At 38.9% G+C, this 27,254-nt stretch overlaps 1 protein-coding gene across 2 annotated transcripts; it reads right to left on the bottom strand.

The window, feature by feature from the left end:
* Nucleotides 1-358: 358 nt before the first annotated feature.
* shmt2 (serine hydroxymethyltransferase 2 (mitochondrial)) lies at nucleotides 359-27,254 on the bottom strand. Of its 2 annotated transcripts, XR_009924972.1 has the most exons (13): nucleotides 27,146-27,254; nucleotides 14,610-14,801; nucleotides 11,696-11,775; nucleotides 10,655-10,855; nucleotides 10,230-10,311; nucleotides 7,504-7,626; nucleotides 5,048-5,187; nucleotides 4,754-4,916; nucleotides 4,495-4,594; nucleotides 3,129-3,284; nucleotides 2,327-2,434; nucleotides 1,499-2,123; nucleotides 359-1,466 (listed from the first exon to the last, which is right to left on the bottom strand). XR_009924972.1 is itself a non-coding variant. In XM_062415773.1 (12 exons), exons 1-12 carry the CDS (start codon nucleotides 27,176-27,178, stop codon nucleotides 1,996-1,998), a joined length of 1,506 nt encoding a protein of 501 aa, XP_062271757.1. In that variant the 5' UTR covers nucleotides 27,179-27,254; the 3' UTR covers nucleotides 359-1,995. The 2 variants fall into 2 exon arrangements, 1 of the variants encoding a protein (XP_062271757.1); XM_062415773.1 differs by having other exon boundaries at nucleotides 359-2,123.

The following is a 27,254-nucleotide window of genomic DNA, read 5'->3' as shown; positions in this document are numbered from 1 at the left end:
ATGTTTCTATTATATTTAGGAGCAGCGCCAATTTAAACTATTTATATAATAGTGGTTAAATCAGTAGAGGGGTGAGGGGGAGAAAGTAAGGCATGGATAACCCAACCACTCATCATCTGATAGCAAGAAACAAGTGAAATATTTCTTATTCCACTCATATTTTCTCTACACACACACAAATATATGCTCCCACTCTAATCTAATCTCTAATCTGCTACAAATCAGTCAAAAAACCAGAATGACATCTTTCAAAAACGTGTGATTGTGAAGAAAAAGCACGAGTGATCAATGATCGATGAGACAATTATGTCTGAATTATTGGCTTTTATTAGGACTCAGCTAAAATGAATACAAAATGTTCTGTAAAAGGAAGTTAGTTCAAACTGTATTGATGTACATTGACTGGCAACATAGTAGAGATTATCATAGACAAACAGTAGACACATGAATACTGTAGTAAAATACTTACTGGTATATTTTGGCAAAGTCTATTCTATTGGCTGTCAAAGAAAATAGTGATGAGGAAAATTTATGATTTGGTTCACCTTAGAAGCTGTGCAAAGGAAGAGAGTACCACGTTATGTCTAACGCCCTTTTTTCGATTGTGCTGTAAGACCATTTCACAAACAAATCATGCTTCGTCACTGATGCAGTGATAATGACAACATTTCCAATCTGTGAACCAGATAGACAACCAAATACTCTGAAAATGTTGTATCAAATCAAGCTGCTTCACGGTTTACATTGTTGAACGCCATAGAGAAATAAATTAGATCAGGCAGGCAATTAAATCAAGCAGACTGCACTACAAATCATATTTTTCCAGTACAACAAATCAGCTGGTATTGGAAACCTTAAGATACATGTGAAATGATGGTAGTTACATAGTTAATTCTTTTTAAATAATATATAGAAAAGTATATAATCTGTAAACACACAAAAGGAAAGTAGAAATAATCCAGGATGACATTACTGTCATTTGGTTAATCATCTGTCATGACATTACACATAGCAATTAAAACGTGACATCTGTGATATGCTGAAGAACAGAAGATGACAATAACCACAGCGGTAATAGAAAAGTGAATTCTACTTTTTGCAGTTTATGATACTCTACGTTAAGTGTGAAATGTGTTGTGAGCACAGTTTGTAGCGTTGCTTTATTGGACCACAGCCTATTACATGATAATAATATTTAGTCCCCTATAATCTCACATCTGACCTTCCCACTTTGGAGACAACTTGCAGAAATCTCTACTGAAGGAAAATGAAAGGGAAAACTTTCAAATTTGACATTCTGACTACATTTTGGTTGAATTTCTGATTTTCAACAAAATGTCCCCCTGGAAAAAGTGAAAAGGCCAGCACAACATTATTTGGCAGAACACTACTCCATCTCATGAAGCCTCCTCCTGCACCTGGTCTCATAAACAGAAAATGACAGTACAAGGCAAACATGAACCCATCTCCATGTGAATATAATTGCTATATTAGTCACATTGGTTAGGGTGCTGTACAGCAGTAAGACTCATCAGTGTGGCTCACTTTTCTAACTAATTAAACACTAATCAAGTCACAGAGTCTGTGACATCAATAACTGTTGGTCGTTGTTTGACTTGACATGTTATTTTTCCTCTCAAACACCCACGTTAAAGAAATGATGTGCAGTAAACTGAGAAAAATCTTTACACTTAGAATAGAAAATAGATTCTTCAGCTCTACAAAATCTCTGTCAAATGTTTTGTTTCTTTACTGGACCTCGACACGAAGGTCGTGTTTTTACAAGAATAGATTGAAAAGGTGTAAAAAAAACAACAAAAAAAAACAATGTGGTCTCCCAGAACATATTTGAAAAGGGAACTCAAGAGTCATCCCAATTCACAGCCACCAACCACATTTTGGTAGCATGACAGCTCTCTTTCCCCAAATGCACCTCCTCCCAGCCGGCTTTCTGCCACCTGGAAGTTATGCCCCCCTAACTCCATATCAGCTAGTCTAATGGTCATGGAAGCCTGGCATGGGGAAAGGCCTGGCGAAATCTTCGACGCGGTGGCGCAGGTCGGCGATACGAGCCACAGTCTCAGGGTCTTGAAGTAGGAAGTTCTTGAAGTCCGCAAGCTTTCCTGTATAACACATTGGAATAGAAAGAAAAAAATGGTTCAATTTTCAGCTTCTTTTGTTTTATCTTCACTGAACCTGTTGTTTTTAGTTTAACAGACAATATTGCACTCTCTCATGAATACAAAGTTTTGAACAAGCAAATGTTCTTGCTAACCATCAAGCAACACTGGATTCAGTCTCCTTGCTTACTGTGCTGTAGGCTTACCTGTCTTTTTCTTTACATCCAAGGCAATCTTAAAGCCCTCATCCATGAATTCAACAACTTGCACAAAGTCTGCTTCTTTGAACTGCCTGGAGGTCAGAGCTGGAGCGCCTGGAGCAGAAAAGAACAAAATCTGAAGCCTTAAATACAAAGTAATGACTGGTAAATTTCTTCCTCTTCTTTTTCAAGTTCAACTGTCTCTAAATGTTATTGCATTTTTAACTTAGGAACCATGAAATCTTTCGGGTAATAAAAGCAAAACGCTAGAGCTTCTTGACATTTTAGCAATGAATCCACACAAACTACAGATTTGTCAAACGTACACTGATGCCCATGAATGATGGGTCACTACAGTGCACTCAGAATCTCAATAAAATAGACAAATGAGAAGGTAAAATAGTTATACAGATAGTTATACAGTACATAAAATATCTCGCCTTAATTTAATGCTAAAATTGTGCCAGTGTAAATATGGAGCTCTTGAACTTCCTGGAAGATAATTAAAAACCCAAACATGCTTAATTAATCATGATGTGCTCAGCGCTTGTGGCTTAATTGGTGGCTGACTAATTTCCATACTCAGAACTACATTTTAACATTTTGAAAAAGTAAGTAAAAAATTAAGTCAAGATTATGTAAGGTGCAAAGTAAATATCACACAAAAACTACTTGATCTACAAGGTGAGGGGTTTTTTGACACAAAAATGTTGTGAACATACAATTCAGGACCATTTTCTTACCATACCTTTAATGAATATGATAACTGATCTTGTCTGAGTAAAGCTAAAGTGAAGCTGGTCCTTACCTAGCCTGAGGCCACCAGGAGTCAGGGCACTCTTGTCCCCGGGGCAGGTGTTCTTATTGGCAGTGATTGATGCAAGCTCCAGCACCCTTTCGGCCCGAGCCCCGTCAATGCCCTTAGGCCGAAGGTCCACCAGGACCAGGTGGTTTTCGGTCCCTCCTGAAACATTCAGCATTCTTCGTAAAAACTTTTGCAGAGAGGGAAAGTCTGAGGCTTTGTAGACATGCTTCACTACTTCTTCTTTGATCAAACCATATTATCTTTATGTTCAACATGGATATCGTAATGTTACTCAGTGTTAGGGAATTTTTCATATTTAGGGTCGAGCACAGGCCTTGAATTCACAGTAGAAACAGCACTTAACCTTAGAGAGAGAGACACTGTCTTCTCTCCTTGATACACTCGGCAGCTGTCTGGTGTTTTGGGGAAAGCGGGAGTCACTAATAACGGTGACGCAGCATTACATGCCAAGGTCAGATGATATGACTGTCTGACTCCCTAAATACACAGATGGGTAACTATGTGCCCTTGTTTGTAGAACGACAAACCCACAGGCAAATTTCATATACTGCAGATGCAGTGAGTAAGACCATTTATGGGCATATTCATGAAACTATCTGTGAAGGCTTAAAGACTATCCACAGAGGAGTTTCCTCAGAATCATGGTGGCATCATGCATCAGATGGGTTACTGATAATACTTTGATTAGCCTTGACAAAGTTGCAATGAACATTTTCAGCTCAAGAAATCCTGGGCTCCTGTGCACTATCTGTACTATCTGTACATAAAATGAGCGAACATTTTTTTGGGTTTGTTTTGCTTAGTAGAAGCACCAAAAATACACCATCACTCACAACATTTAGATGGATGAGCGCCTCTTACAAAAATGTTTAACTTTAGCAGTTCACTTGAGCAAGAATATGTGCCTATTTACAAGTTGCTTATGCACTGTAACAGTAAACAACACCCTTTTTCCACAGGGTGTATGCAAGCAATGCAAAGCACAATGTAAGCACAAGGAAAGTCTGTATTTTTTTAACGCATCAATTGAAGGCTATACATCAAAAAACAGCTGAGCCCGGCATATAAATTGCAGTACAAGATTCAAGCATTTGCTCACAACCAGAATGTGACCACTTTCATCTGGTTTTATTCACTTGACTGACAGGGCTGCAACACTGACATTAGCCTATTTGCACATCATGAATTTAAATGCAGTTCTGTTTTTTTCCCCCTTGTAATTTGCATTCTGTGACAGGACATTTCTCTTTATTGATGTGTGTTTCCGATATTTCTCTCTGCTGTTTGCTGAGCCAGTGTCTCTTTGGGAATTAAAAGAAAAAGCATGTTTAAATACAAGTTAGATTACCTGATACTAGGGTGTAGCCTTTGCTGAGAAGAGCTGTAGCCATGGACTTGGCGTTCTTTAGTACCTGGGCGATATACTCCTTGAACATGGGAGACTGTGCCTGGACAAAGAATGAAATAACAAAAAAGCTAGAGTAAAATCAAACATACCAGTAATCAACTTTTTCTTAGTAAACAGCAGACGTGGGTAGTAAAGCATTACCACAATGCAAATTGAGTTAGCTATTTTAGAAATTAAATGAGGTGTTTGTTTTGCAGACCTGTCTCAGTGCCACAGCCACACCAGCGATGGCATGGTTATGAGGTCCACCCTGCAGGGAGGGGAAGACAGAGAAGTTGACCTTGTCCTCCAGGTCATACATGATTTCCTTCCCCTTCTTGTCCACAGAGCGGACACCTTTACGATAGAAGATGAGACCAGCCCTGGATAATAAAACAAAAGCATTTACTCACCAGTAAGTATTTTTAAGATATTTTATTTCCCTAAAATTCAACCAAGGTTACATCTCTTGTAAATCACCAGCCCCAATGCACAACTTTGTTGTATTTCTTACCTAGCTCCTCTGAGGGATTTGTGTGTGGTAGAAGTGACCAGGTCAGCATGTTCAAAGGGAGAGGGAATAGCTCTGGCTGCCACCAGGCCACTGATATGAGCCATGTCAGCCAGCATGTACGCCTTAATGTCAGTACATAGCTGAGGAAGAAAAGGAAGGAAAATATGGAACAAAGTTAAAATTCAGATTTAAAAGATTTCAAGAAATCTAAATGCCTTTTCTGCCCAAATCATGTCATTACTTTTATAAACCCGAACTACAGTGTGTATATGGAGAGTGTAGCTTTTTTGTGTGTAGGCCCTGACTTAAGGAAACTGAACTGAAATAACACAATGAATATGAACTGATTGCGTTTACCTTTAATTTAAAAAGGTGTTTTAACCAACAATTTAGTCGTATAGCGCTTTTCAAAATAAAAGTTACAAATGCTTCACATTAAATATCAAACAAGCAGAAGAAAAAGGAAATAAAAAAGAAACAAACAAACAAAAAAAAAGCAAAGCAGAGTAGAAAAACAAGGGAATAAAAGTGAGTCTTGAGAAGTTTGAACTGGACAGTAAGAGGTAAACTATTCCAAAGTTTAGGTACTGAGATGACAAATGCTCAATCTACCTTCATAAGGAGGCATAAAGCTATTGGCAAAATTAACAAATATTCTTGCTTCAGTAACAAGTTATAAAAGTGAGGCCTTTGACTCATAGAAACATTTGTATTTGTTCTGGTAACGCTCTGCCAGTCATCTTCACTTTGATTTAGTTACAAAGGTCTCTCTGCCTTCTGTCTGGTCTCCAGCAAGTGAACCACATGCTCAGGTGGATTAAGGTCAGCTAACTGACTTGGCTTGCCTACTGCATTCTTCTGTTCAGCCTGCAGAACTCCTTTTCCTTACTGATCTAAAATTTGAGTGACTATACAAAAAAAGGAAAATCCTACACTGTTAACCTAATACAGACCCCATAAACCTAAACGTCAGCACACCTCAGCCACTGATTTAAAATGTGTTAATGTCCCAATATTTATGAACCACATTGTGTTTGCATAATTATTCTTGACATATAGAGTGCTAAAGGAAACTACTATAGTTAGTATAAAACAGAACTAAATGCTTCAAATTGCCTCAGTCTGTGTCACCAGTGACCCTTATTTTATTTTTTATTCCCCTGCACTCTGTATTTGTTGAAATGCGAGAAAAAAAAAAGTGAGATACCATCTCTTGGCACTAATACATTTACATTTTCCCCCCACGGTTAAGATTTGTTAACTAACTCTATATCTGTTAGCTGTACCTTTGTTCTTAAAGGGAAGATGTTTCAAATTGGAGCTGGTGTAATTACACTTCAGCAGTTTACAAAGGCCCGAAATATTACAGCACAATTCAATAAATCCTTGCTGTCTATTGCCAGCATTTACTGAAAAAGGCACAAACAATAAATAGCTCGCTAACATGCAAATGACTTGCTGGCGAATGATCAGAGCAGTAAACAATCTTTTTAGTGCTCCAATTAATATGCATTATCATGACAATCTCCCTTCCTCTCATATCAAAACTGGATCAGCACATGTTTATTAGATTAAAAGACAGGGGAGATGGTAGGGTTACTGGAGGGGGTAAAGAACACAAGAGGGTGATGTGCAGTAGCTGATGAACACTGATAGTGAAACAAATTTCAGATTAAAAAAAAAAAAAGAAGAGTTGCTCCAATCTAGGTAACAACACTAAAAATCTGGAGAGGAGCCCGGCCCGGCAGATTTTGCCATAAAACATTGAACAGTTCCACAGAGACATGCCAGGGGGAAAATATGGCCCCACTTCAGGCCCAGTGGCAAAGTAGTTATGGTGTTTAATAAAAACACAGCTCTGTAATGGTGGGACACTCCATCTAATGGTACTAGGACAAGTGCAGCTCTGCAACAAAAGGAAGCAGTCATGAAGCGAATGAAGTGAATCAGCGGGTGGGTATAACAAAACAGATAAAGGGGCCTCTTGTGCACTGTCAAAGAGAGCAGTGAAGTGTGCTGTTAAAAGTTGCTACTGTGTAAGTGTAAGTGTCCACGCTCCGTTCGGTTGAGTAGGCAAAAGTGAAAGAAAGCATCTGTGTTGTGGCGTGAAAGTGAGAAACACCCTAAAAAAATTGGTGTATGTTTGGGAATGTTAATGTTTAAAATGTGAATGATCAGTGAGAGCAGGCAGAAGTCTCTACTGTGGGGCAGAAATTAGTAAAGTTATGTTTTGGAAGTGATCATTGTTAATAAGGGAAGCAGGTGCAACAGTTCAGTGGATAAGGTTGACTGAGTTTTAAAAAAAGAAAAGGGAAAAAAAAAAAAAAAGGACAAAGCTGGTCTGACCTTCTAATAGTTGAGAAAACAGGTTGCAGGAGAGAAAGAGTGAAACACAGATAAAAAAGATGGGGTGAAGGGTAGGTGAGTTTTGAATACGGAGAGAGTTCTTCATGCACCTTCTTGATGCGGGCGTAGTCAATGAGCCGGGCATAGGCACTGGTGCCAGCGATGATGAGCTTGGGCCTGAACAGCTTGGCCGTCAACTCCATCTGGTCGTAGTCTATGAGTCCTGTTGCAGTCTGGAGAGAGAGAGAGAGAGAGAGACAGATTGAAAAAAGACAAGAGGAAGAGCAAGAGGAAAGAATAAAGAGGAAGTGGAGGAGGAATATGAGAATATTAAAGCGAGAGTGAGGGTCAGGAGGGAAAAAAAGACACATGAGAGGATTAAAGAAAACAAGTAAGATATCTAAGGATCAAGAGCAAACATATCAACACGGAAGAGAGATTTTTTCCATTTGAAGCTCATTTGAAGCAGCTGCATTTGAAGTACTTTGGCTACCTTAAAGGGGCAGAAATCTTTATCTAAAAAGGAGACATTTCAACCTATCATATCAAGGAGGAGGAAGGAGCAATTGCAGTAATGCACCCCTACTTATCCTATTTCAACCTTTCAGGGATTTGCTCAATTGGTGTGATGAGGCTGAACAGATCAGAGACTGGTTTGGAGACATTTCCTGCTCCTTTTATTGAAATAAGCAATTTGAGGCTCATGTTCATAATGAATGAGTTAAAATGACATTACCTTATATACTGTACTATATGTATTTAACCTGTATATAGTAATTCCTGGTGTATATTTGGTGTTTTTAGTGTTATTGTGTGTTAGTACATTGTCACATCAGGTCGGACAAGCTAGATGACCAGAGTGTTTAGTGCCTAAATCGTCAGCTTTACCCAACCGCCCCCTCCTCCAAGAATCAGAAAAGAGAGACAATACAGGCAAGAGAAAGAGAGCAGGATGGAGCATACAAAGTGAAAGACAAAGGATGGAGAATAAGGGAGACAAGGAAAAGAAGAGAGTGAAGGGGAAGGGAAAGCTTTATTTAGACAACCTGATAATCTCCCATCTCCAGAGCACATCTATGGATGCCCCCTCACTCCATCAAACTGCTCATTGTGAAGACAGAGCCAGTGGTGCTGGCCAGCCTGTCGATTTCCCATTATCTCTCTCGCAGAGGGGTCCTGCCTGCCCATATATCAGCAGGCCCGGACATGCACACTCTCACGGCCATCCATCAGCCACTACTAACACTACCACACAACTATAACCCCAGGAATAAAATACTATACACTAATATACAAAACACTGATCATATCTTTATGTTAACTCAAAGAATTACCTGTCACATCTGAGGGGCCCTGATTGTTCAAATCTCCAAGCTGGTGGAAAACAGCACTTGAACATTTTACGTAGTATACTAAACTAATAAGGCTGTATGGGTTGCACTGTGGGTGGAAAAGCTGTACACGAACCAAAACATCAAAGTTTAAGCTCCTCTGTCGGCAAACACCTTTCAGCAAATGTATGCTTGGCTGAAGTTTCCCTGAGTTAGATGCTGAATCCCCACCAACACTGTCTTGTGTCCGCCTTCTAGGACCACAAAAGCAAACAGGATTTCCTAAAAGGGGATCACAATACTAAACAAACTTAATTGTTCTGTTTTCTTTTCTGATCTGTTCTATTTATTTCCATCAATATCCTGTTATTACATTATTTCTATAGAGAAAACACCAGGTAAAACATATTTATAATTTACATTTTCTGATACTTGTGTTTATTCAAAATATTTTCATCATTTTGGTCAGGGACTTCAAGAGATGTAATAGTAGAAGTTAAAAGGTTTAAATACAGGGGTGCAAGTTATTCAGTTTGAACAAAATGTGATGGGTTTTCACATTTGATAACTATTGTTAAAGCTGACTGAAACTTTGTACTATATTGCTAACACAATGACAGCAACAGAAAGGTCAGAAAGGTGTTTTGGTCCCTCTTACAATGGTTTTCTTCCCTGACCACAGCTCATATACTAGAAAACTCAGTTTGCAACGACAGTGCAGAACACCTTATAAAACATACTGTACAACACATTCACTTGTTTACAAGCAGCAAGTTTTCCTTCCTTTAACCAACTTCTGTATCTGACACTGTAGAAGCTCTGACATACAGTTAATCCTGACCAGCAGTGCTGCTGGGTAATGTGTCAGTCAGTTCATCATAGAGGACAACTGACTGGAGAAATGTGCCAGTGATTATCTTGACTGGAAAGGATTAAATTATTTTACTTTGAAAACTCCTCCTGTCTGACATTTAAAGATGATTTAAAAGTATATGAAGGTATATAGAACATATTAAGTACTTTCAAATATGATTTAACATATAACAATGATATCAAGACTCTAATTCAACTTTCCAAAAGATGACATTCATTTTAAAATACATTGGTTAAACAATAAGGAAAATCTATAAAATACGCACACAGGCATACACACACATTCTCAGACACACGTTTGCCTTACTGTACTTGTGAATAACCTCATTTGTATAATTCATTCCCTAACCTTCACAGCAGCAATGCCTGTCTCCCAACCCTTCCCCTAACCTAAACCTTAATCTTAAAACCAAGCTTTAACCCTCAAACAACCCTTTAAAAGTATTGAAGACTGGCCAAAATGTCCCCACAATGATGGCTTTAAAAAAAGATAGCAATACAAGCACAATCACACACACACAAAAGCAATTTGTGCCCCCCGTCCCCACTGCTCCAACCCCATCAGTTGACTCACTGGTATAAAACAGTGAACAATTAGTTAGTTGATATCAATAGTAGGGGTCCCAACTTACATTGAGCTTGTAGGGCATGGACTCAAAATAGATTGAGGTTGCTGAGATCCTCTTCACATCAGACATGTAGCCATGGGTCAGACTGGTGTGACAAAAACAGGCAAATACAAACTGTCAATCTTTTTTGCATCAATATTCAGAAATAAAGAGTGCTCTAAAGCAAGTCGTGTTATTTTTCTTACACATTTAACATTAACAACATTGTATTACTACTATTGAGAAACTTCTGTATGTTTGTGGTAAAATTGGTGGATATATGGTTTCTGAAACTTTATTTGATGTGAGTGAATGTCACACACTCTTCATGAAACACTTGTGTTGACCAGCAAAGAAACTGGTGCACCTTAGATATGTGTGAGGTCGAGAGACAATAAGTGAGAGAGTGGAAATCAAGAACGAAAAGTGAAGCGGCAGAAAGTACTGACTGTCCTCCGTCGGGCAGGTCCAGGCCCATGATACGATCATGGGGGTTGAGCACAGCGGTGTAGACTGCAAAGTTAGCGGGGGAGCCAGAGTATGGCTGGACGTTGACACCCCACTGAGCTGGGTCCAGGTCAAAAGCCTCCAAGGCTCGCTTCTGACACAGTAACTCGATTTGGTCGACCACTTCTGCTCCACCATAGTACCTGCAGACATGTGGGCGAAAAGGGTTTGAGAGAAAGGGGGAAAAAAATGGGGGAAATGTGATCTACTATGAATGAAAATGACGCCCTTACAGTCATTCAACAAATGCATCTCTCTTGCAAATAACCTGCCTGATTGAGCTTTGATACTTATTTAATTTAAGTCAACATCAATTTTCACAATTTGCCACAAATGTCATTGTTGGTCCAAAAAAAATTACAATTAAAAAATAGCAATTCAGACTAATGTTGACCTGAAAGTACTACAGCAGATCAGAGTAATCTCAGGTGAAAATGCTCATCAAACCTTTTCAGTGGAATTACAGATGAGAGCGCAACAGATGGCTACTGTAAAAACCACTCAGTCAATGAGATCACCCTTTTGTTTCATTTCATCTAAGTGTAAAAACAGCAGATGAGTGGGATGCAGGGGGGGAAAAAAAGAAATAAAAAACGCATACAGTGGGAAGGAGATTTATAGTAGGCTCGTACTGCTGAGATCAAAGCCATCAAATGAGGAGCATCTAAAAACATGTCAGCTCTGTTTGCTCCTGATAAATGTGAATTATCTGAGGGAAATAACAGAAAATAGGAAAACTGGAAATATAAAACTATCAGCCTGGGCACTAAATTCTTACAATGTATCCCCTCAGGAATCTTGTTTGGCAGTGCAGAGGCTGTGGATTATTTGCTGTGTGGTTGGCATGTACTATAATAGGGCAAGATAGAGACCACAGAATAAACCAGTGTGTATCTATGTGTGTATGTCTCTGACTAATATCCTAAAGCTGAAAATATTAATAGTGTTAATAAACCAGGGTGTGGCTAAATAAACACACTCACCTTCTTCCCGGGTAGCCTTCGGAGTATTTGTTGTTTAGACAGGAGCCCAGAGCTTCCAGAGCGGCTCGACTGCAGAAATTCTGCGGTGAGAACACACACACACTCAGATCAATGGTGCGAGTGGACAGAAGGGACAAGGACTGCAAATTAAAGTCTGTTAAGTGATAGTGAGAAATCCCCCTCCAGCTAAAGGCAATCATTACAGTATTGAACCTCTGGACTTCCATGGACTAACATGCTGTACTCCACAATGCTTATCACCGTGCTGCTCCAGGATACAAGATAATGTAATAAACTTTTCTGCACTTGCTGAGATACATTGGTGTGGCCTTTTCTTTTTTTTCTAAATCATTTTGTAACGCATTTTCCAAGAAAAACAAGTTTTAGTGCGTACAAGTTGCAGTAAAAGGGGAATAATTACCCCAAACATTCTCCTTTATATCGTCTGCATGTGCTGGAAAAGACATATTTTCTATATTGGTGCAGGACAAATTTATAATCCCCCTGCTGAACTATAATCCCATTTTTGCACTTCTACTGACAGTTACAACTTTCTGTTTATCTTGTAATTGCCATTTCCTCAATCTCCCTGTCCTCCAAGGAAAGGACATCCTGCTTGCATGTTGCTGTTGATTGAAAACTTTATTTGAACTTCAGTATTTTGGACACAGGCTCACCAACTCCTGCCTGGATCTTCCTATTACAACAGATCCACACCAACACCCCTACTCCCCATGGATATTATAACAAACAATTTTACGACATCAATATACACAAAAAAAGGAAAGGAAAGCGTCAAAAGGAGAGGCCATCTAAATTCAAAGCCATTCATATTTAAGCTGCTTTAGTCATTTTAATGTAAGCCTACTCTGGGTCAAGTGTGCATCTGTATTATAAAATACAAATAAGATGAGATTTAAGAACTGGCACATGACTGGGACATCCCTTCTTGCTGTTGTGGACTCACAAAGCTGCTTGAGACACAGTATATGATACTGGACTATGCCAAAAAAAAAAAAAAAACTCAACCTGTTTCATAGAAAATTTTGTGCAACTGACAGTAGCTATCTCCCTCGGCATGGCCTCCTGACAAAACACTATTACTGTGTATTATCACACTGGCCAGTAAAACGGTGTGACACAAAACACACAAACATATACATTCTCCACTCTCTGCCACATTGGGGTGATGGTGTGCGAGTGTGTGTTTTGTGCGTGGTTATGCTAATGCTTCACCTGGGACCAAAGAGGAGATGAAGGGAGATAACAGCTCCAGTAACAGCTTTCTGCTGCACCCGTCTGTCACGCACACGACTGTGCATATATTAGAAGAGGAAATGTGTTTTCTTCTCAACATTTTTGTGTGTGTGTGTGTTTTATACATGTAAGAAAGTGTGTGTGGGTGGACACGTGTTGGAAAATGTATGTCTTTTCATTCAAGGAATGCCTGCCTGAGCTGTACTGTGATGTGTCGTGCAGAGTGAGGTGGGGAGGAGGCAGAATGAAGATATCAGCTTTGTCTCACACTAGAGCGGTCAGGCTTTGTGTTGAGAGGGGGCTGATTTACTCCACTGAACAACTACTGTGGTGAAGAAGAAAACAGGAGGAGAGAGAAAGAACAATACAGGATAAAACCTTGTCTGCTCTTTTGAATGGTTCAATTTTCCATTTCACACCATCAAGCCTTAAAATGGAAACAAAGAGTTACCCAAATGTTTTTGTGACAACTGAGCTATTCTTGCCAGCAGCAAGTGCTGTCTTCTGTGAGCATTTTCTCTATAAAAGAAGTCAGGATTGAATGACTGGCTGGTCAGTGGGTGAATAATACATGAATAGAGAAGTCAGTATGACTTATTTTAAATACAATTTGTCAGAGTTCAAAATTACTCTTTTACCATTTGTAACTTTGAGCCAGCAGGTCACAGTTTTACTGGCCCTGCAAACTACTGAAAACTTTCAAACTGTGTTACAATATAATATTAAAACCAGCAAGATTATTTTGAAACAAAAAAACAGTAAAAAATGAATTCATATTGTCAAGGCTTCCAGAAGTAATATGGAAAAACCTACAACAGGATACATATGCATGAGGCCAGCAAGTCTATACTTTCACCCATTTTGCCAGAATATTGATCACAGTTGATGAGGCGTTTTCAGGTACCTGCACTACCAACATACAGGGGATGTTTACATTGACTGTCTGCATTTTAAACAAGTGCCAGCTCCATCAGCAGTATTAGACCCTTTTTACATGGCAGATATTTTGACTAGTCAAAGCAGTAAAAGCACAGATGTAACCAATGATGGCTCCAGTCCATGAAGCGTCCCACAAAGCCATGTCAGCGAGTGAGCGTGTGAAATACCAGAGCCCTGAACTGGCTCGTGTTTGTCCTGCTTTGACAAATCTAAATGTCTGCTATGGAAAGGGTCTGTAGCATTGGATGGATTCATTTCTTTCTGTGACAAAATTGATTTCAATCAAAATATATACATTAATAAATTAAGGGCTGAATGAATATCTTCCACTTTTCACTTTGTCATTCAAAGTATCTGCCACCATGTCAAAGCCTTACAGACATATTTATATAGTCCTGCCCAGATGATCCCCTTCAGCGGCCAATCATGGTATTCAGGAATTCCCAGATTATCAGATAATCTGTGTTTCAAACATTTAATTTTACTTTGTTCATTTTAAGGAATAAAGTACATAATATGTTCACTGTAAGTTCAAAAGATTTACCAAGATGGATGCAAAGTTAACCTCATGTCCTAAGTTTACAATCAGGCCTGGGAACTATGTGCGTCATCTTCCTTCTTTTCACCTGCCATCCTTCCCATCACTCTCACATGTTAACAGTTTAATTAAGTAGACATGGTCAAAAACAGTCAGTTACATCTTTGAAAGATGTTTTACCTCAGATGCAATAAGCTCCAAACCGCGGCACTGCCTGTCCTTCTCCCTCTGCAGCAGATCCCACATCTCTGGGTCATCCTGAGCCAAGCTTTCCTGGCCCGTCCACGAACGATCTTCATCCACTGCACGGGTGGCAGCGTGGGACTGCTGCCCACGGACACAAAGACGAACCGGGGCTCGTTGGCACAGTGGCTGTGGGCAGAGAAGGGGTACATTGAGATTATGTTAGTTGTATATAGATATCACAATTATTGTAAAAACTAATGGAAATGAAAAGTAGCAAGGGTCATTTTCTGACACCAGGTCATTGAAATAGGTCTGGTCAAAAGATCAGAGCATCTTACCAGTACCATTGCTATAGTTATAAAACTACTGTACAATAGCAGGATTGCAGTTTGGTAGTCAACAACATTTAGCATGATAAGAAATTATTTTAAGAAAAAATTAAATAAAAACAAAGAGTATCCATAGAAGAGTGAATGAATATAAAAGTGAGAGTTATATTTTCTGTTAAGATGAAACTCTTCGGGGCTGTTCCCTCAAAGAGAGACCACAGCACAATGAAGAGATGTTACACACAAAACACAAAGAGTGTAATTGACTATTTTACATATTTCAAGTGACACTCTGATTTGTCCTATATAAATAAGGAGACATTTCAAGTCCCTTCCCTTCTTCAGTTTCTCATAAACTCTAATATGTAGCCTGGTATAATTAGAAGCTGGCGTGTTTGCATGATATCAATAATCAGCATGGTTGTTCAATTATGCCTCTATCAGCACTTCTCCAAACTGAGGGACTGACTTTTACTGCCTCAGTGTACCGAAGGAGGCATGGAGAGAACAGATTCAGCACTTCCTGCTTATCTAATCTGGACTGAGGCTGGCGAGTTCTTCTGCTGCAATGTCTGATCATGTGAGTGTGCAGAGTCCATGCAATTTTTTACTGACTTTGTCTCCTTTTTTTCCCAAAACTAAGCATAAATCCTGCACTGGTTCAATCCTGGTTCCAACACAATGAATGCTCGTGATAAATTACTGAATCATTTGATTTTGTGCTTAGATGCTGTATATAGATAGATAGATAATAAATATAGATAATAAAATCTAATCATGAATTAAAGGTGTATGTATGCTCTTCTGTGCACAAGCCCAATTAACAAACAGGCAGAGCATCGTGCAGAGAAACATTCAGAGGCTTAAAAAAATCCTTGACAGCTTGATTGCACTCGGAACAAATTGGCGTCTTCTCGTCATTTAATCACCAATATGATGATGATGACTCTGCGTTGAAATCAATCCCACAAGTGAAAACTATAGTTATCATCCGTACAGGTGTGCTGGGGTGTGAGGGACAACCTCCCTTTAATAGCACCATTAAAAAGCAATTAGCACAATGCTTAGGACTGGTTGAGGACACCCATATGAAAAAATAAAGCGCAATTAAGCTAATTCCATGTGGTGTAAAAAATGTTGGGCAACTTAATCTTTTGTAGTGGCTTTATTGCACTGTAAATCTAGCAAGGAAACCAACTCTGTAGCTTTTAAGACCAAAAGCAAAAAAAAAAAGATGTTAATGTTGGGCAGAAATAATAACAGCTGCACAGATAATGGGAATCTTCTCCACAATGCAAAAATGACCAACAATAGGCTCATAATTCCCTATCCTGATCCAAGGGAACACTTAAGAAGAGCCCTTTATCCTAAGAGGCAGTCTGCTTCTTCTCCCGGAGGTGGCAGAGGGGACAGTGGTGACACACCAGCAGAGGCGACTGGCACCTTAATGGCCGACTTTTAACAGTCTCTACCCTGGCCTTCTGTCACCGGTGGCAGTGGTGTTTGGTGGGAAAGGGGAGAGGAGGGGCCCCCCCTAAGGGCTCTGGAAGGGATGAGGGCCTGTAGAGACAGGTCGGGCTGCCTCTTGCTGAGAAATCACACGGGTCATTAAATCTTGACGGGAACTGTCCTTTGCTGTCTGCGTTTCTGCTGGGACGCACCAAGGCCAGGACGAAGCAGTGGCACTAAAACCTAACACGAGCCAACTACGCCGTGGTCATACAGCGACTGACGACTGCTTAACAGACACGGGTGCCTCTCCCTCCTCCCCCTGCTCAACTCCACCTTTATATCTGCTTTCCTTTTCCCACCCCCTCCCCCTCCTCTTCATGTCCCCCTCCTGTCACCCTACGCTGCTAAGCATGCTGAGCCAAGCAGCGCTCCTGTGAAGTTTTTATTAGTTCCTCTTTTCATCCATATCACTTCCACGGCATCCAAATGGGACAAATGTGGGCTTCAACAAACAACACACAGGTCAGTCCCCGTGGTCTACCTCTTTGCTTTCCTGCTTCATTTCCCAGCCCTGATCATTACAGGAGATTAATTAATAAATACAACACAAACAGATCCAAGCAAAGTGAGAGCCAAGATACAAGCACCAAATATGTCACAGTGGGACTATTTTTAGGCAACAGATTACACTGTCGTTTGAAGGTGAGCTTGATGAAAACTCTGAGAAAAACGGGCGGGATAGGCCACATCAAGCTGGGCGCCAAGCACGAAATAATGGCGGAGTCACAGATGTACCGCATCTGCGTGACAATGATAAGGTAATTGTTGGCAGTTTGCCTTTCCTGTCAAATATCTGTGCCCAAAGAACAATAGCAGAGAGGAAGAAAAAAAAAAAAAAGGAAGAAAGAAAGAAAATCATTTCATTAATCCTGCTTCTGTATTATTTTTGCCCATTTCCTGAAGCAGCTCCCGAGGCGAGTCAATTTTACAGATGACTGCTGTCCATCAGCGGTTATAGCAAACAACAATCAGCCTGCTAACACAAGAAAAAAAAAAGAAGGCACTAGAAAGAAGAAACAGTAAAAGGAAAAAAAAAAGAAGAGATATGTAAGGTAGCAGAGAAGAAGTGTCAATAGAGAAGCAGCATCCGTCAGTCTGACACGCTGTTGCCTCTTTCCCTGTCACAGACTAATAGCTGGGCTGTCCGTTACAAATTGCTCCGTGATTCAGTCTGGATGACACTAGGCTGAGAAATCTGGATGGGGTGAAGAGGGGTGAAGAGGCGTGAAGGGACAGAGGCACAGCCCAGGGCGACTCTACTCTATTCGGGTCAAAGGGTTGTCAGGGTGACAATCAGAGACTTAAGTGATACTGGCAACAAAGCCAAATCTTCAGGAGGAACGATACGTTCGAACGATACGTTATGATGTAATCTGACTGTGTGTTAAAGAAAATGGTGAGAGATTTCTACAACGGACTTCCAGGTGACTTGGTGAGTCTGGATGCATGCTGTGGGCACATTTGTGACATTGTAGGGGTCAAGCCTAACTCATGGCCGACCACCTTCTCACTGTCCCTATCAGAGGTACAATTTAATTAACAAAAATAGAAATAAGGACCCGACCAATAGTGGATTTTAGGGGCAGACGTCGATACAGATATAAGAAATTTCCGATAACAGTGTATTGGCCGATAATGTTATGTACAGAATGTATACATAATCAATTTTTTTTTGTTGCAATGATCCCTTTAATATGGTTATCAAACACTTGTGACAAAGATATGCAATGAAGGCATTTTACAGTTCAACAATAAACTTTATTAAAGGCCCAGTGTTGAGTACTGTTTCACTGCACTGATGTCATTTTATACAAAAATTATAATTAACTATGATTTTTTTTTTTAAATACACTGAACAAAAAAAAAAAGTTAAACTTGAATTAAGAACAAGGGTCAAATATACATAAATTGCTGCCTATATAAATTTAAACAATATTTACATATTCACAGATACCGATCTGTGATCAGCCGACCGTTATATCGGTCTTATAGAAATACGTAACTGGGTTTTCCTGCATTGTAAAATTTTGAGCCAACCAGTATCTTTTCAAAATGCTCAAGAAGCCCTTAAACTTTATTTTAATAATCCCAGATTTACACAAATGAATTGTGATGTCATTCTATCAGACGTAAAAGGAGAAAAAAAATCAGCTTATGTTGTTTTTTTTTTAAATGTATAGTAAAACTTAAGAAGACGGCAAGTGTAGCGAACTTACTAACTTTGCTGCAACATTTAATTTTTGATCATTTTAATAATTTCATCTAGAAAATGTAAGAAACCAGTGAAAAAAAGGCACAGTTCAGTTTCCCAGAGCTCATTGTAATGTTCATCATATTCACAAAATCAGTTCATCCTCACATTTGAGAAACTGGAACCAGCAAATGGCTGGTATTTTTGTTTATTTAAAAAAATCATTAACACACTTAATAAATTGTCTATTCGCTTCCAATTTACTTTCTTTCAATCAGCTGTGTTCAGCTCTAGAGTAAACTCCACCTTGAAAATGGTGTGTGATAAAAAAAGGCAGTTTTTTATCTTCTTAGCTTTTAAACTGACAGAAAATACTGAAAGACAGTAAATAGTAACGGTGATGTTTCATGTGTCCTGTTAATATTTGTGATGATTCGGGACGCCTTCCTGAAACCTGGTTCTGAGTAGGAACCAGTTCTATAATTTAACAACCCGGGGTGTTTTCAAGGCCAGTTCTTTCTAATCTGTACTTTTTTTATGTTGTTGTGTAATTCATTGTCATGCTGCCGCCTCTCCTCTGCTCTGTGTGCCTCAGGGCTGAACTCCTCACACACACAGAGCAAAAAGCAGAGCAGAGAGGCCGTGGTGGAAACGTTGAACCAACGTTTTATTCAAGTTGAGGACAGCTGCACTTGTAACAATAAACTTTGGTGAGTGAGTACAAAGCCAATATTTTATCAATACGCCTGTTCAACAAGCATAAACATGTAGAAAAGTGATATTTTCATCTGCCCTGTACTCAGTCTCCCACCCACCACCGCCATCTTTTACACAAGTACAAAACGCTAGCTCAGCTAATATCCAATTGTTACAAACAAGCTAAAACAATGTAGCCGTTTGTATGTACAGTTGTGGCCAAAAGTTAGACTGACATCTTAATTCACCACCTTTCTTAAAATTTGGCAAATTCTTGTAAACACCCCCCCTTCACATGTTATTGACATTATTAGATTTGTTTCCAGTGAGATATTATTTACTTTATAAAGTGACTTTGCTATTGTAAACATTACTGTTGCTGCTGTAGCACTTAGTTATATCTAAATATAAATACATTCAAATCCTTTATGAATATATTATTTTTGTATTCTTTAGTATTGAAAAAGAATCAATAAGAGTATCTCTAAAGATCTAAACCAATAAAGAGTATTGATAAGAGTACCAGTATCATAAATCCTAATGATATCCTTCCATAGTAATATTACAAGCAGGGACCTTCCCACCCAGTAGACCAAATCATGTTTTTATCAGTGTGACATACTGTCAGAAAACCCACAAAATAAAATGATACCAAATATCAGCAACACCACAGAAATATTAAGCAGTTAGCTATTTGAAATCTCAGCGCTATCATTTTACACTTCATGCACACGATTATGGTTTGTTCCACACAGTTTTTAACTCGTTGATGCTTTGTCCGGGTTGTCAAACATAAGGCCCACAGTCCAGAACTGGCCCACCAAGGGTTACAATCCGGCCTGCTGGACAAGTTTGCAAAGTATGAAAATTGCATAAAAGTAATTCACATTTTTCTGCCTGACCCTGAGCATGAATACAATCCTCTGAAAAAACAATACATACCTACATGATTAATATATATATATATATATATAAATACATACTGTGGTCATTTATATAAAACTTTCATATATTGAAAATTATGCAAAATCTGTGCAAAATAATCTGGAAAAGAACATAATAATAACAGCATAATATTGAAATTGCACTCATTTTTTACAATAAATAGATGGTTTACAATAGTAAAGTTATAATATAGTCAAGTTATAATATATAAAATTTAAAAGTTAATGTACAGATGAAGCCACTAGAAATTTCCCCTGTTTCCGTGATGGCTCCTTGACCGCCCCTTGATAGGTCCTTGACTGGCCGATAATGGAAGCAGGGGGGAAATGCGATGACGTGTCAATGAGGCCCCGACTGGAAACGCCCCTAAACTGCCTGAGTGAAAACCAGTTGCAATGCTTCATTTTTCCACGGGGAGGCGCAGGTATTAGTGCAGGAGACCCGAGTTAGTTTTACACACTAATATAACTTGTATTTACTTCTATTCTTCTTCATAAAGTAGCCTTATACTATATGTTGTTGTTATTGTCACTGTATCGTCACTATGTGTCTGTGTAATGCTGCTGCTACACTATAATTTCCCAGCTTGGGATCAATAACGTATATCTATCTATCTATCTATCTATCTATCTAATGAAGGGTGCAATATAGTTCAATCCATTAGAAGGATGCAATTGAAGCTGCTGTGCGCCGGTAAAACACAACACAGCCGATCAATTAACAAAACGCAATATGATTAAAAAGTGCAAGCTTGTTATTCTGAGTCATGCCTGTGTAGTATGCAGTACTAGATACTAGTGTAAAAAAGACTCTAGTAAAAGCAGACGTCCTGATTCAACTCTTTACTCCAGTAAAAGTAAGACTTAGTTTAATGACTTAGAAGTCGCCAAATGACTTACTTTAACGAATTTCGTTAGTTTATATAATGCAGATTTGTAAAATATTACTTTTATGAAGGTCACAGTCACTGACAATAAACTTAGCATTTCATAATTGTGGTAGCAGCGGTGCAGCAGATGTAATGAAGTCCACGCAGCACGCTGGATGCAAACTAATATTAAGCCTTTAGCCTTTTCATTATAATGTCCATGGACATAAACTGAGTTAATTCATTAGAAGGATGCAATTGAAGATACCGTACATTTTACAGGACCTCTGATAAATCATTGTCACTGTCAAACCAAGAAATAGCCCATGTGACATACCCCGTCTAGTGATTCAAAACAGGACGCGCTATTTACTGTAATACATAGTATTTCAATGGACGGTGTAAATAATGTAAATAATGTCACGACTATTTTACTACATATTTCTTACTATTATTGTTCTTATAGTTTTTTGTTTGTTCGTTTGTTTTTTTGTATTTATTATTTATTGTTCTTTATTCTTTTCTTATTGCTGCTATTATATTCTGACACTGATACTGGGTTTCCGTTATCCGGTAATTACAAAGTCAAAAGTCAAAATGAAATGAAATGAAATGAATGACGTTGGCGCACAACGGGTTATGAATGGAGGGGGATCTCCCACTCGAGGCACCCCCCGAAACGTCACTTTCTCGTAGCCAATCGTAAGCCCTGTTGAGACCGACTGGTTTACACAATCCTTCTCCTGTCGGATTACCTCCGAAATCATCATCCAGCGTGTCATTGTCAAAAGAAAGTAAAATAGATAAAACTTTGAACTCGCTTGAGAAAACACGTCTCTGTCTGTGCAGCTAACATTAACCTCAGCTCCAGTGAGTCTGTTCAATACTTTTATTTTATTGGCAATATGTTATAAAACATAATTGTTAAAATAATTTGATCATAATGAGAGCAGGCGTAATAGAGCCGTGGGAGGAAAAATTCAAAGGATTCACAGTTTGCCAGGAGACATGCACAGGTGTGGGGGGAGGGGGCATTCGCTTTGAAAGACAATGGAACAGGCTCCCAACCATCCCCCCAAACCCATCATCACCCGCCAAATCCGCACCCCTTCTCAGAAAGTACTGTAGTTGCAACGGCCATGAACACTCTTGCGTGATTTGTGTGGCAATGGAACCAAATAGCCCATTAAGCCCAAACAAAAAGTTAAGCAATGATAATGCTAATAAAGTGGATGGGCTTACCTGACTTACAGCATGCACTGAATAGACCGGGGTTGGCTTGCACATTTTTCAACAATTCTACAATTCACAAATTAGCAGACGCTGAACTACTCATTCTCAGTTTTAGCACTCTGGCATAATTTGTGTGAGAATATTCAAACCAGCATCAAATGAAAGGTTAATCATCCTGTAAATTCCTTGTTTTTACGTTTGTTTCTAATTTCTCACTGTCAAATGTTTATTTTCATATAAATAAAGCTGCGTTGCCTTGTCTTGCCTTGCCTAAAGTCAAATACAGTCGTTTACGTTTTTCCATTTCGTATAATTGATCTGAGCCTAAAATTGAAATATGAAAAGCAATTTGTCTTTCTTTTTTGTGTTAGATTCAAATATTTTCGGGTTGTATGCATTTACTTAACAAAGTTATGAAAATGCAGCAGAGTTTTTCCGCTGAAAACATTATCAATAAGTAACTGCTACTGCAAAGACTCGAACCCAGGTCTCCCGCACTAATGACGGACACGCTGCCCGTTACGCCACCGCTCCGGTCCTACGTTATAACGTGTCTAACTGAGAAACTTACGCTTGTATGCATTCACTGAGGAAAGATTATGAAAATATAATACAACTTTCCCGCCAGAAATGTCTTTAGAACAAACATAAGATATGAAACCTTTCTAAATTCGCCCTTTTCTGTTGGCGTGGAAGATGAATACCCGCCATGTTTTCACGTTGTTATAGGCTACGTGTAGGGTGCAAATAGACACTCCGCATTTTTTATTCAAGATAGTCATGTATCTGTGTCTGCAAATTGTTTGCTCAGTCATGGTCTTCCTTGAAATTTAAAATATTTTTTCTAAGTTGTGGTGCGTGCATATAAAAAGTCAGTGGGTTACGTTAGGTAGTAAGTAAGTTTACTGGTTCGGATGACCAGTAAAAATTCATAGAATATGTGGGCTATTCTGTGACAGAAGCGCCATCACCTGGTCATACCCTGTATTACAATGAATAGGTGGGTTTACAGGAAAAGATAGACACGCCCAGGAGAAGGAGGGGGTTGCTGAGTCGGCTGGCAGCCGGCTGGGAGTCAGCTGCCATTCAGCTGGCTTTCAGCTTGAACGGGAACTTTCAAGGGGCTTCATCTGTATAATGGTTTTACTGGTCTGGCCCACTTAAGATCAAACTTGGACCCTGAACTAAAATGAGTTTGACACCCCTGCTCTAAGTAGTCTTCAATTAAAAATGTCCTTTGTTAAATGCTGCCCATGAAAATAGACCAAGCAAGACCAGGTCCGCTCTTGGAGAAAAGGGTTTAAATGACAGATAGTGCTACAGTAGTCATGTGAGGTATCCCAAGACACTGATGGGTGTTTACTTGTTGTTTGTTTACACCAGAGCGGACATTAAGACGGAAAATCTGAAATGTGGAATCAGTGCATCTCCGAGCAACTTGGAAAAATGAAGCCATGAATAGATGATGAAAAACTTGTTGTTTCTTCTGCTCCTGCAAACTGAATAACACTGGCTTCAAAAAGGATTAACTCTTCTGCCAAGACTGTATTATGTTTATTTAACAAGCCTGTAGTCTGAGACATCATTAAAGTGGAATTTCAGAGGTGGAGGTCATGAAGCCACACAGGCTGGGTTCAGGATGTCACCTAAACCTCTTTATAACAAGCTAAAAGAGTAAATAAAACATAATAAATTGTTGGGTGATGTTGAATGTAACGTTACCGTGCTGTTGGTTAATCTTGACAACATAATTTATAACAGAAAGAAAACTCCAACAAATCAGTTCCCACAAAATGTTTCTTTTTTCTCTCCACTTGTTACACAGATTAAACCACTGCTGATTGTCATTTTCAGAGTGAAACAACACTTGCATAGTCGCTCTGAAGCCAAAAACATGTCGAGTAGGAGTTATGCACCAAACTCCAAAAGGCCAGCAGGGTCTGCTCAGCAATCGCAAAACAAGTCGTGCAAAACAATCGTCATTCTTTCAGTACACTGCACACACAAGTATGCATACTTTTGGTTCTGATTTGAACAAATGAGCACCAACTTTTACATTTTTATTTAGACTTTGTAAGTTAATCTGAATTGTGACTTCAGTGTGCAACATAACTAAAGGTGCATATTGTCAGAAAATTGCAGTATTTACAATAAAAGTTGTAGCACTAACTTCCCACATACTCTGCTACCTTTTTAAGATTATTTCTTTCAGTGTTAGTTCATCTTGGTTTCCTGGTTACATAACTGGCATGCTTGACCTTTTTACCGGACTTGCTACAGCAGGTTTCGGCTCATGTCTTACCCATTTGTTAATAAGCAGCGGGGAGAAGCTAATAAACAACTTCAGGTATGAGAACTTTTTACATTTTACAGCAGTGTTCATTTTTTATATATTTTAGATATTCACACTCAGAAATAAAGGACACATTTATAATCAAACAAATCCCAACTTTTTCGGAGTGTCCAGAAGAATAAGTTTAACATTTGGACTTCAAAACATCAAAGAGTTTTCCATATGACATTTGGCTTCTGGTTCTTACAAACATCAGTGATTTAAAAAGAGGTTTCTGATAGATGAACAGCAGTCAGTGGAAGTAGCAGTGAGCCATATGCTCTCCAATGTTATCGTGCTTTTGAACTGGATCCTAGATCATTCCCTTCCTCTGTTCCTCAGATGTTTACTCAGTGATATTCACACTCAATTTGCTGCACTTGAGATCACCACATTTCATTTTGAATTCAAAAGTTCTTCAAAGTTTCAAAATGTGCAGGGTCAATTGAAATCTACCCCATCATCTGAGCTGGAACTAACTTTTTTTCCTCCTACAAAACAGCCTAAAATGGCTAAAACACCCAATAAAAAGTAAGTTTCCCTTTGACCTCCTTAATAGACTCATCCTAAAAACTTTCCTCTTTAAAAAATAGTAAACAGCAACATGAAATGACTGCACAGGGATTACAATATCTCCCTCACACGCACAAATCCTCTGAGGACACAAAAGCAAGGCTTCTCATCAGTCCTTTGGAAATTCAATAAAGATGCACACTGAACCAATCAGCATCAATGGGAAAAGCATGAAAGCACGTGAATCTGTCAACGTTAATGGGAAACTTTAGACATACTAACAGTGACTTATAAAACTAGGTCTGAATAAATGCCACATGATTTTGGCACAAACTTGAGATAGCCTAGTTGTTTCTGAAAAACTACATGCAATTGGTCTGTAAAATAAGCCACTTCATGAAGTTTAAAATGAGGCTATTGGTAGCCCTTAACAAACTCTCTCCTTCCCCAACAACACCTCCATCACCAAACTTCTACTTTGAACTGAAATCACCAGACAAAGACTTGTTCATTAAAAATGTATGTATCAAATGGGCTACAGGTACTTAAATACGATAATACACACAATAATTACAACAGGATAATAACCCATTGTGCATTGTAATACAGTGCTGTAATTAATTGCACCATTGTGAACTTTAAAATGTAAAGTTATTATTGCTGTTGATTGAATTGTGTTGTAATTTTTGATTCCATCGATCAGTAATGGTGTATATATGTCGACTGATAAGTGACAAGAAATTGCAGTACAGAAATGCCACACTAGAGAAACTAGAGATCATACAGGAACACTGTCTTCATTACATACTGTAATTTGTGTCAAGATTATTTCTATTGTGTATTTCTATTTGGGGTTTTTTAAAAGGCAACCAACAGACTTAAATATCAATGTCAATCCAGTATCCATATTAATTTACAATCTAGTTTGTAAAAACCTATTTAGTCCAACACAACAGGCCTGCAATAAATCTTACTCACATTAAGGTTGTAATAAGTTATAATAGTTTCTAATATTCAATCTGCCATCATTAATACAGTGTGAGGTGTTGATTCATTGTGTAAATGAAGATAATTAATTATATTTGCAGCTGCATTACTGTAATACATTACTGCACAATCAAGAAGCTGCTAACAGAGCTGAAAAATGGATCATATATCCAGAGTTTGACCACATTTCTGCCTTATCTGTTACATAATTAACAATGTCATTGGTTAATATTTGCTTGGTGCAACACATTTCAACATCAATTTGCACTTTGAACATTATTGGGAGCAGGGCCACCCATTTTTCAGTTAATATATGTCATTGTCTTTTAACGTGGCATAACCTGCATGCTGTTATCAAGTCTTACCCTTTGAACTACATCAGGGATAATGCTGCTTAACTATAAAACAACTACGTAAAATACAGTTATTTAAATGGTCAGGGAGCGCTTTTTATCTTTATCATGTTTTCGTAGATAAATAACCTCAGTGTTCACAGTTGCATTTGTCCTACAGAGACACATGATGCTCCTGTGTGTCCTATAGGTTTCCCACATGATGAAACTGAGTAGTCGCTGTTGCATCATTATGTGAACACAGCTGCAGCTATACATTCACCCTCAGCTAGCTCATTAGCTCATCTGCTAGCTCACAACCGTCAATATGCCAAAAATGCAGCGTAAACAGGACAAAAAATGACAGCTAGTGGTTAACTGGTTCTGTTTAAATATGGGTTCATTTAGTGAAAACTGCACACGTTGATGAAGCCGGAGTGGGCAAGTTAAACCCCCCTACGACTATAAGCTCTGACCAAACACTGACTTTAAGCTAGCAAACAACCTTACAGTCAAGCTGATTTATTAGTCCAACTCAAACAAACTGTGAAGGCAACCATGACATAAACATGTATTTGAATGATACACTCACCCGAGTGACTTGTCTCAGAGCGAAGGACAGCATGTTTGAAGTTACCAGGCCAGAGGAAGAGGCAGCACAGCCAGGCGACACACTGCTGGTAGGCTTCAAAAAGGGCTGT

Source organism: Scomber scombrus, chromosome 3 (assembly GCF_963691925.1).
Source record: "Scomber scombrus chromosome 3, fScoSco1.1, whole genome shotgun sequence".
NCBI lineage: Eukaryota > Metazoa > Chordata > Actinopteri > Scombriformes > Scombridae > Scomber > Scomber scombrus.
The sequence above is the reverse complement of the archived record's forward strand: the minus strand, read 5'-3'. Positions and strand labels throughout refer to the sequence as shown.